Source organism: Coccomyxa subellipsoidea, assembly GCF_000258705.1.
Source record: "Coccomyxa subellipsoidea C-169, whole genome shotgun sequence".
NCBI classification, from domain to species: Eukaryota; Viridiplantae; Chlorophyta; class Trebouxiophyceae; family Coccomyxaceae; genus Coccomyxa; species Coccomyxa subellipsoidea.
The window spans coordinates 2,446,317-2,457,409 of NW_005178042.1; the positions used below are offsets into that span (position 1 = coordinate 2,446,317).

The following is an 11,093-nucleotide window of genomic DNA, read 5'->3' on the forward strand; positions in this document are numbered from 1 at the left end:
CCTGTAGGGACCTGCACGCCCTGATTATTGGTTTGACATCTGAAACACAGACAGGAAGACCTCCTCGTAGCACCACAGGTATACAGTGTGACGCAGCAGCAAGAAGAGGACCTGGCGCCATTGGCCGCTCAGGCTGCATAGCACCATGATTGGCATGCCAGTGGTGCAACAGTAAAGACAAGTAGCTCTTGCAATTGACATACAGCGTTTCACGCAGCAGTTGCCCTCACTATGCTCGAGGACCGTCACTGCTATTCATGTACCGGAGTCTCAGACCCATGCATGCATGTGGCCCATCACAGGTGCCGCATGAGCAGGCGTACCCAGGTGATCTCCCAGGTCTCAGTGATCTTGCAGCATTATGACTGATCAAACCGACCTTCCCAGGCCTCATCTGTGCTACAGAAGCCAGGCCTGGTGATCCATCTCTGCTTTTCGATTCCAGCAGAATGCATGCAAGCTGTAGGCCAAATGCTGACCAATCATGGAATTGGTGCCCCCCTCATCTGGGGCAAGATAGGTAATCGCAATTCCGAGATAAAGGTCGTTGATCACAGCGGCTATTACAATCAAGTTTCACGCGTCATGCGAGATATTCAAACATAGCGAGACAATACTTATTGCTGGGCTTGAAAAGCCTCGACTGGGTTGGATCAAAGGTTGCACTTTCGCAGTTTGGTAGGCATCAGACACAGCAGGCGTTCTGTACAGCTACAGCCAGCATGGGAAAGCTGAATTTCCAAGATCCTGTGCCTGCTGACATTGAAATTGCTCAGTCTGTGACTCCCACACCTATCACGGAGATTGCCAAACAGCTGAACATCAGCCCTGCAGATTTCGAGTCTCACGGGACCACCAAAGCAAAGGTGTGCCTTGAAGCTTCTGTTTTACAATTTGCCCAGTCAGAAAAGGTATAGGACGCAATCAACAGCTGGGTTTTTTTTCGAATGCCGTGCCATCTGCGTCAGATCACAGGCGTTCAAAGGGCTTTGGGTCCCCCTCGCTGCCACTTCTCAATGCATTGTTGTTGCGCAGGTGAAGCTATCAGTGCTGGACAGTCTAAAGGATGATCCAAATGGAAACTACGGTGGGCAAACCCTTGGCCATGGGATCCTAGCGTTTTGATTTGCGATTCTCTCAAGTTCAGCGTGCACTTTAAATAGACAAAATGGATCACAAATGAACTAAGTCTGCCTCTTATGTAGTGGTGGTTGCCGGCATCACCCCCACACCTCTTGGAGAGGGAAAGTCTACTACAACGGTTGGAGTCTGCCAGGCTCTGGGCGCGTATCTTGACAAGAAGGTCGTCACTTGCATACGGCAGCCCAGCCAAGGGCCCACCTTCGGCATCAAGGGTGGCGCAGCAGGAGGCGGCTACAGTCAGGTCCGCATCCTTGTGTCAGTCACACAGGACAATGACATCCTTACCATGCATGCAGGACCCCACAATTCTAGGTGAACAGCATTGACAACCCTTCTGATGCCCAACTCCTGCCTGTTCAGGGAAAGTCACATTTCTTGCCTGTTGCAGGTCATCCCTATGGAGGAGATGAATCTGCACCTGACAGGAGACATCCACGCCATCACTGCCGCCAACAACCTCTTGGCCGCCGCCATTGACGCGCGGATGTTCCACGAGAACACCCAGGTGATCCTCCCAGCAGACTATGTCTTTGCACCATCTGTCTACTGCGTGATCAGGTGCGGGCTGCAAAGAGCAAGCTTTCTTTGAGTGTGGGCTGCACAAAGCCCACACTCGCATGGCTGATAGTGGCTGTGGCTGCATGCAGAGCGACGCTGCGCTGTTCAACAGGCTCTGTCCTGCGGGCAAGGGCGGGGCGAGGAGCTTTGCGCCGGTTATGCACAAGCGCCTCAAGAAGCTGGGCATCACAGAGACAGACCCCGACAAGCTCTCCACCGAGGAGCGCTCCAAGTGGGTGGCCCTCCTGACCGCCTAACACCTCCATCCTAGTCTGCCCTTTCATTCCTGCTGGCTGCTGCATACCGCCCAATGCTCAAGCAACAATCTCATCACACGCCTGTCCAAGCACATTGGGCTCTGATGTGGTGCACCGCGGCAGGAGTATAGCATTATAAGAGGCAAATGGGATAGGTTATGTTTCGATTGGTAAAGAGTAAGTGGTGAATGAGAGGCAAGGGCGTTTTCCCAAACGGGCCCGATCCAAGGGCGGTCCGTCGGATTTTAATAGCTTCGGGTTATTCAACATATTGGAATGAACGGTGAAGGGACGATGGCGTGGGTGCGCAGGTTTGCGCGGCTGGACATAGACCCGGAGACCATAACGTGGAGGAGGGTGCTGGACACCAATGACCGCTTCCTGCGCACCATCACCGTCGGCCAGGCCGCCACCGAGAAGGGCATGACCCGGTGCGCCCCCCTTCAAATCACCATGTCACTCAGTATACTTCCTCTCCAACTCGCGGGGCAGTGTATAGGCACATGGGCGAATACTTGGACCCTCAGTCAGCCAAATCCTGATAGCAACAGCCCTTTTTGCAGGAGTGGCAGCATTGTGGTAGATGACTTGGGTAAATTGTTCGGCTAAGGTATGTTGGTATGACAGGACAACGGGCTTCGACATCACGGTTTCGTCTGAGATAATGGCGGTGCTGGCGCTGACCACGTCCCTGCCGGACATGCGCGAGCGGCTGGGCAACATGGTCATCGGCAACAGCAAAGCCGGTGGGGCCCCAACGTGATCAACACGGTCACAAGCCATCCCTTACTTTCAGTCACGCAGCGCGACGCTTATCATGCATGGAGTAGTCAGGCGTGGGCCCTGGCTCAGTCTGCCAGCTAATTCTGTGTATCCCAATGGGGCGCAAGATTTGGGGCTAGGAGAGTCAGCGATGCACTTTGTGATTAATGTTGCATGGAGATCAAAGAGCAAAGACCCCCGCATTGGTGCAACGGGGACATCTCGCAATAGAATCGCATGTAGGTTTGCCCTGACCATGCCAGCATGGCTGCAGCATATGTCCTGTGTACGTCTCTGGGAGTGTGTCTCCCTATGGTCCACAAGGCGCCTGATGATCTGTGAATGGGGCACCCTATCGAACGACACGCAAAGCAGGGGAAATGCACAAAAATGTTGTAAAGCAACGTTTGCTGAGATTTCGCGGCTGGCGGCACGCAGGCGAGCCGGTGACGGCGGATGACCTGGGGATGGGGGGAGCATTGGTGGTGCTGATGCGCGACGCGCTCAACCCGACGCTGATGCAGACGCTGGAGGAGACGCCCGTGCTGGTGCACGCGGGGCCCTTCGCCAACATCGCCCACGGCAACTCCTCCATTGTCGCCGACCAGATTGGCCTCAAACTTGTCGGGCCCGACGGCTTCGTCGTCACCGAGGTGCCGCCCTCCTCCCAGTCTCGGTAATAGAACGGTGTACGGACATTTAAACAATGCGGGCGCTAAGCAGGGATTCACATGGAGGCAATTTGAGCGTCAAGCAGGGAGGAAAAACTTTCTTGCGATGTGCCGTACATGTGAAGACACCTATGCGCAGATAATTTCGACACCCAGGCACAAGGGGCCTCTTTGGGCAGATTTTCTCCAGGCTCAGGCGTTGCACGATTATAAGAGCATGCGTGTAGCCCGTGCAATGACTGATGGGATGCGCCACCCTTGCAGGCCGGTTTTGGCGCGGACATCGGCATGGAGAAGTTCATGAACATCAAGTGCCGCTACAGCGGCCTCACGCCCAACTGCGCCGTCATCGTTGCCACCGGTGCGCTCCCCAGAACTACCCATATAAACACCCTCTGCATCTGCGCTCTATCAGTCACCTCTATACGGTGATTGCCCTTGCTCTGCCGCCGCCGCCGCCGCTGCTGCTGCTGCTGAATCCAAAGGGTACGATAATGATGATAAGATAGCTTTGCTGAGGCTGAGTTCTGGCGCAGTGCGGGCGTTGAAGATGCATGGAGGTGGCCCTCCGGTCACAGCAGGCAAGCCACTGGACCAGACGTACCGCAGCGAGAACGCGGAGCTGGTGAAGGCCGGCTGCTGCAACCTGGCGCGCCACATCGCCAACGCGCGCGCATATGGCGTCCCAGTGGTTGTGGCTATCAACAAATTCGCCACCGACACTCCCGCCGAACTTGACGCCGTGCGCACCGCAGCGCTGGACGCAGGCACACCCCCGGACATAGACCCCTCCTTTTCTCGTTTGCAAATGAAACGCTTGACCTGATGGCTCTGAAGCCCCGGACTCAGGCCACCCCCTCCTGTTGTGAAGGGTCAGTCCATGTGCTGGACTGGAGGGCTTCCAAGCTGCTACCAGTACTGCTTGGGTGCACCTGGAAGGCACAATGTCTGGTATCTGCTCCTGTTCCGTCTGGCACAAAATCCCCAGTGGCGTGACATGCTTATCGCAAGAGCAGGCCCGCTCCATTGGAGAGAGGGAGAAATCTGTTAATGACTTCCTTTGAAAGGGGTTATTGCCTAGCAACCTTGCGCCGATGAAGGCTGAGTCTCTCCGCTGCATGGCAGTGAATCTGGCTTTTGATGGGGCACAGGCGCATTTGACGCGGTGGTGTGCTGGCACCATGCGCGGGGCGGCGAGGGAGCCAAGGACCTGGGAGAGGCTGTCATCAAGGCCTGCCAGCAGCCAACGCAATTCGAGTTCCTGTACCCACTGGACATCTCCATCAAGGTGCATGCTCCCGCTGAGCTCTACCTCCTGCAACCTACATGCAACCTACATGAATGCAGACCAGCACGAGCTATTGACTAAACGTCTGTTTTGTCACTCACTGAGGTGATTGAGCAGTGCAGTAACGTGCGGGCCCTCCTTAAGCAAGGAGCTGGGGGAAATTGGAACCCAGCTGTGATGTAATACAGCATGAGTTATCTGTATTAGACTGGTGCTTGGGGAGTGTGGTGCAGAATGCTTTCTTGATGCGTTTGGGGGGGTGTGCACGAGCAGGAGAAGATAGAGACGATAGCAAAGGAGACATATGGGGCGGCGAGCGTGGAGTACCTACCTCAGGCTGAGAAGCAGATAGAGCTGTACACGCGCATGGGCTTTGCCGGTCTGCCCATCTGCATGGCCAAGACACAGTACTCCTTCTCAGCCGACGCTTCCGCCAAGGTTTCCTCTATCCCACTTGAAATTCTCCCCAGTGTGCTCTGTTCAGTCACATGCCTGCGGCTCGCACTGCCTGGTGGCTGGTCCAGGACCGCCAAGATTACAGCAGATGTTGTCCCCAGCTGCAGTCGCTTGCGAATCGCCGTGAACCTGGTCTACGGCGTGTCTGTCTCCTGACCAGGCCAGGAAATTTGTCTGCCGGTAGTGTCAATATCTGTTGGATGACACTGGCTTGTCTTTACATCCCTGCCTTTCGTGTCTCGTGATAGCTTGTCAAGTTCATCTGGATCTGAAGGTCCTGGGAATTCAAATGGGAGCCGAGGGTGTGCATAACAGGTGATACCCTGCCTAGAACCTGTGCAGCAGAAAGGGAATCAGCAGTAGAACCCACCATCAGTGTTCTGTACAAGCTGGCAAGCAACAGACAGGCAACTCGACAAGTGGCACAGCAAATAACATATGTGCGTCATTGCTGCGCAGGGCGCGCCGTCGGGCTTTGTGCTGCCAATCCGGGACGTGCGCGCGAGCGTGGGGGCCGGTTTCCTCATCCCCCTGGTGGGCGACATGATGATGATGCCCGGCCTCCCCACTCGGCCCTGCTTCTACGACATTGACATTGACCCAGTCTCCGGCCGCATCGTCGGCCTGTCCTGAGCCGCCTCCCCTGTTTCTGAGGCTTCTGACTGTCCAGGGGACTGGGGAGTTGAATTCCTTGCCAACCTGGCATCGCATCCCTTGCTTCTGAGGTGTTTGGGTCTCAAGGAGACTGGGATCTGACCCCTTCGCCTTTCCGGGCATCGCCTCTCCTGCTTCAGAGGTATTTGACTCTCAGGGGAGCTGAGGTCTGGGCGCCTCTCCAAATTGGCAAAAGGGGGTGGGTATTGATTGCCTGACCGCCGGGCCTCTCAAGCGGCACCTGTCGTTGCATGCTCAGCTGGCTATGCAACTGAATGCAAGTTAAGTTGCTTTGGGAACACTCCTACGTGCAAATCGGTGTGCGGATACTTGACATACGTGCAGAGGAGAGAACGGTGTGCTCAAGCTTCTGGAGGCTTTAGATGGATGAGGCTATTGACAGGAGAGTAGCTGTCACGTGAAGGAGAAGTTTTCTCGAGTCGAGCAAGCTTCACACTCGGAGTGTGAAGGACAGTGCATTGGAGTTCTGGCAAATGGACTCAGCTTTCACTTGTGCTGCCAGCACTGCAGTGTAATAGGCTGCAAATTTGTTGAGTCACTGTGTCGGCATGCCTTGTTGAGCATCATGCCTGCACATGCACCATGATGGCGCGGTTGTACATGATCACGCAGTATGTCGGCATGCCGGTGGCCTGTGCACTGCGGGGCTGTGACAGCTGAACGGCTCTGCAGCTGTGTACAGATGTAATTTCTATCTGTCTGCGATTTCCCATTCAAATTGCAACCCGACTCAACAGTGTCAAAGATAAACCAAAAAAGGCAAAAATCTCAATTTTATTTCTTGTCCACTATATATTAGTAGACAGATTTAAAAAAAAATCACCCAGCGAAACCTCTTGGGAACCCTAGCGACGGTTACGGGTGATTTCGACTTCATCTATCTTGTTTTGCTTGCTACTCGACCAAATTACTGCCCACACGTTCATACTTGTGAGCATCTCGAAGCGTCGCTGGAAGAACATGGTACGTCCTTGGATACCGGACCCACTTTGCCATAAAAACAAGTGGCCATCTGTGCCTAGACATCGCTCATGAATACTTGTCTCAACATCGCAGGTTCAAGTCCTCGTTCATATACGTCCAGCTGATCGTCCGGGAGAAGAGTGCTACGAGCTGATCGACTGCAGCATCGACACCTCCATCAAAGAACTCAAACAGAAGGTAGCCAATTCAGTTCAAACCACCTTGGACGCAATCATGGTCTCAGCTGCCAAAGTGTACCTTAAATACAGTTGCTTAAATTTGAATATGTCTCTGGTACTCCCAGGTGGAAGAAATCGGCAGCACATCTGGCAGATACTCTCTGCCAAGCGACTCACAGGTCCCTGAAAGTGGATTGCAGCATAACGGGAAAAAATACTTTGGTGGTTTCGACTTATTGTTACAGAGAAATTCTCTGCCAGCTGTGCAAGATCTTGCTTTTCTTGCAGGAACTTGTCTTCATGGAAGAACGCTGCTTGGACGGCAAAGCGCTCCGAGACTATGGGATATGCCATGAGTTCATCAAGCAGGTCTGCTTGCATCTGGGGCAAACTATTTTACAGCACAATCAGAAGTGCAAGGCTCACAGATACTATTTCCCCACTGCATTCTGCAGGTGACAGGCTTTGTCATCAATCCTGCCAAGCCCGGCAAAAGATTTGTGGAGGGTCGACTTGTGCCATGCGAGTAGCAATGGACCAACAACAATGACAATAGCCAGGGACTTGTAATTCCTTGCAGCATTGTTCCCGTCCTATTGACACTGCGCATCTACGCAAGAATAAAAGCAATGTAAAAATTCTGCATTCAGAGCTAATCATAAATCTCAAAATCTCAGGTGCATACAAGCGCACGTATCCATGTGGACGCATGCATGAAAGGGCTAGCCAGCCCACCAAAGCAGAAACTACCATGCATTCAGACACATACACTGAGAGTGTAGACAGCAGATTGGTGACTCTCAAAGGAGAGCCCTCCAGGTGACAACACTGAAAGTAGCTGCAACAGAGACTTCTCCTGTTGATGATTCTCCTGTGGGCAGCATTCAGGGTGTGCCATCCACAACAGCATCCAGAACGATGGGGGGCGAAGAGAAAACCAGCGAGGCATTGACCCCTCCAAAGCCGAACGAGTTGGTGACAACCTGTTTGGGCTGCACCGGCAGCTTTTGCGGCTCCTGCCCAACAAGGGAGTCCTCCCATGGGCCTGGCTCAGGGTGCTCCAAGTTCAGAGTCGGTGGCGCAGTGTTGTCCACAAGGGACATCACTGCAAAGACGGCCTCCACAGCGCCTGCATTGCAGCGCGGCTGATACCGTCACCCCAAAAACAGCCTCGTGTACCCCTCCCAAGGTGCAGCTTGTCTTGGGTCACATCATCGACCCAAAGAATCCCAAAGGTGCACATCATATTATGTTCCCCACACATGCTGCCAAGTCAGGAACGTGCCTGCAGCTCCGAGCAGGTGCCCTGTGGCGCCCTTGGTGCTGGAAATCAGTGGCAGGCTGCCTGTTGGCAAGCCCTGCCGCGTCGCTGGCGGATCAATCTGCAGGACGTGCTCCACAGCTTCCAGGATGCCTCCCTAAAGTGACAAACATCAGTCAGCACCAGCTTGCACCATACCAACCTGTAATTGTGACTTGCACAACTGGTGTGTGTTGCTGACAAGACTGCAATTCTTCCCTCCTACGCTGCTACATCATCATGTGCACCCTGACCATTTCTTAATATGCCAATTTACATGCGTGAACTTGAGCAAGTGTTGATCAATCACCTTGTGCTTCCGGACAGCGCTGCCGGCGTCAGGGCCTGCGCCGCCGAACACAGTCTGGATCGCGCGCAGCTCTGCCACGTCGCCGAGGGGCGTTCCAGTGCCGTGCGCATTTATGTATGCCACGTCAGCGGTGCTGGTGCCCGCATCGCGCAGAGCGCGCCGCATCGCGAGCGCCGCGCCCCGGCCGTCCGCCGGCGGCTGGGTTATGTGGTTGGCGTCCGCCGAACTTCCATAGCCGCGCAGCTGTCACCAGCAAACACAGCACCCCCTCAGCTGCTTCTTCAAAACGATAGTTCACTGGCATCTGTATGATCAGAAGGTAATCTCACTATAGCAGGATCTATGATGACATACTCAGCTGCTACTCTTCAGAGCGCCAAAGCTCAACAGCAGTGCTTCTACAATGGTGCAGGACTTCCTGCCCCTGACTCAACAAAGACCTTGCCTCAAGGTTCGGGAATGACTGCGCCCTTGCCACCCCTTGTGTGGCTCTCAGCCAGCCCTTACGGATGATAAGGCTTTGTGTCCTCTTGTGACGCTCTAATACGGCTCTTCAAGGGAATGGGCTGTGCGCGGCACCTCTGCGTAGATGTGGGGTGCTCCGCGCGCGATGGCGTGGCTCAGCTCTTCCAGGACGAGCGCGCCGGCGCCCTCCCCAAGCACAAAGCCGCAGCGGTCGCGGTCAAACGGGCGCGAGGCCTTGCACGGCTCGTCGTTGTACTTGGCGCTCAGCGCATTCATCCTGCGCGGCACAGACCTCCCGTTGGCCCCTTGCGCAGCCTCACCTTCCGTGCTTAGAAGTGTGCGATGCTGGAATGGACGTGGGCAGAAAGGATCTTGGCAAGTGATTGATTGCGCATACAAGAGTGATCACTTTTGGCACTGCAGGCACATCAACGGGCGTGCGTCACATAAGTTGCCGGGCCTCACTGTCAGAGCAACCAAACAGCAGCTCAATTGGCATCACATGCACATGATTAGGCAGGCATCGCCTAGCTTGACAGTGGACACATTGTCAAAGCACCTGAACCAAGGCATACATGACCTAGTAAAATAGTGAATGCTTGCACATAAGCTGCAGGGCACCTGCCAAAGGCGGCCAGGGCCACGGAGTCCACGCATGCCTCGGTCCCCCCGGCCACCATGACATCAGCGTCGCCGTGGCGGATCAGGTTGAAGGCGTCCCCTATCGCGTCAGCCCCGGCCGCGCACGCTGTCGCCGCCGCCCGGTTGGGGCCTTGGAAGTCGTGCCGGATGCTCACCGCGCCTGCCGGCGAGTTGGCCAGGATCCGCGTTACCAGGAACGGGCTGATCCTGTGAATTCACCCCAATGCACATCAATACACGTGCTTGCAGGAGTTCAGTGCAGCAAGCGCTTTAGGGAGCCAGGTAGTGCCGGTTCATCTGCGCTCAGAATCAGTGAATATCTTTATTGCATCTGTTAGAAGGAGCACATCGAATGGCCATGTCACTGCGCTGCTGGAGACAAGCTCCTGCAGCAGAAATGGTTCCTGTGGGAGCATGACCCACATTGGTTTGCACAAGGTTGTGATGATGACATGACAGGGACAGACATGAGATGCTCACTTTCGGACGGAGCCCTGTGTGACATGCACGCCAGCCTCTGCCAGATCCGTTGTGCAGCTCAGCCCTGATCCGATCGCCACGCCGGTGGCTTGATGCTCTGCTTCGCTCACCGGCTCCCATTCTGCATCCTGCAGCACAAGCTAGTCTACTCCCATGCCTGGTCTGTACAGCAAGCTTGCTGACCAAGATGTGCATCTCTCTTTAAATTACTGACAGGCATGTGTTTAGTGGAAGATAGCAAGCCAGCACCTGCAGCGCTTCGATGGCAGCCAGTTCAGCAAAGTTGACAAAGCGTGAGTTGCTGGCTCTCAGACCAGCTGCCTCCAACGCCTCACGGAACTGCTCCTCTGGCACCATCGCAGCCACCCTGCTGGACAGCTTCTCGAGGGCCTTGTCATGTCCCTGTAGGACCACACCGCCCCTCCCCTCAGCGGCTTGGAATTTCAAAAGTACAAAGGGACAGCCAAGATTTGTAGATATTACGTGGAGGGTGCTGCAGGACAGGTTTTCGTCACATTACTGGACATTGTGTACAGTGCCTCATTCCAGATTCATAAAGCTGGTGTCCTTGCCTTTGGCAGATCAGCAGCAGTAAGTTTCTTTACGCCACACTCCCCTTGTAGCAGTCTGTTCCAGACATTCTGAAAGCCAATGCCTAGGGGAGTCACCAGCCCAAGACCAGTGACTACCACTCTTCGAATTTGTTGTCTCGGAGGCACACCAAACGCATCCTCGATGAGGGTAGTGAAAGGTCTCCTGATGAGTGCGTGCCACTCTGATGCTCTCCTGCCAGTCTGTTGGAGCGCTTTCATACCACAGTCAATGTCATCTACTGTGTACTCTTACCACTTTCATCCATCGCATTAACAACACCAGCAGTGCCCTGATCACGTACGCATTCAACTAAGCATCGCCTCCAATTTGGGCATCAATCGGCATTTAGA

At 54.6% G+C, this 11,093-nt stretch overlaps 2 protein-coding genes across 2 annotated transcripts; one reads left to right on the forward strand and one right to left on the reverse strand.

Annotated features, from left to right (window-relative positions):
• Positions 1–722: 722 nt before the first annotated feature.
• On the forward strand, positions 723–6,510 carry COCSUDRAFT_52184 (formate-tetrahydrofolate ligase; the record flags this gene model as incomplete). Its single annotated transcript, XM_005651990.1, has 13 exons — positions 723–866; positions 1,036–1,087; positions 1,206–1,384; positions 1,532–1,648; positions 1,791–1,933; positions 2,270–2,389; positions 2,586–2,704; positions 3,159–3,373; positions 3,656–3,752; positions 3,928–4,158; positions 4,543–4,679; positions 4,953–5,117; positions 5,595–6,510. The coding sequence occupies 13 exons, from the start codon at positions 723–725 to the stop codon at positions 5,766–5,768; spliced, it is 1,893 nt and encodes a 630-aa protein (XP_005652047.1). The 3' UTR covers positions 5,769–6,510.
• A 1,326-nt stretch (positions 6,511–7,836) lies between these two features.
• Positions 7,837–10,961, reverse strand: COCSUDRAFT_11277 (thiolase-like protein; the record flags this gene model as incomplete). Its single annotated transcript, XM_005651991.1, has 8 exons — positions 7,837–8,070; positions 8,215–8,268; positions 8,563–8,805; positions 9,142–9,304; positions 9,649–9,876; positions 10,150–10,277; positions 10,399–10,575; positions 10,755–10,961. The coding sequence occupies 8 exons, from the start codon at positions 10,959–10,961 to the stop codon at positions 7,837–7,839; spliced, it is 1,434 nt and encodes a 477-aa protein (XP_005652048.1).
• Positions 10,962–11,093: the final 132 nt, after the last annotated feature.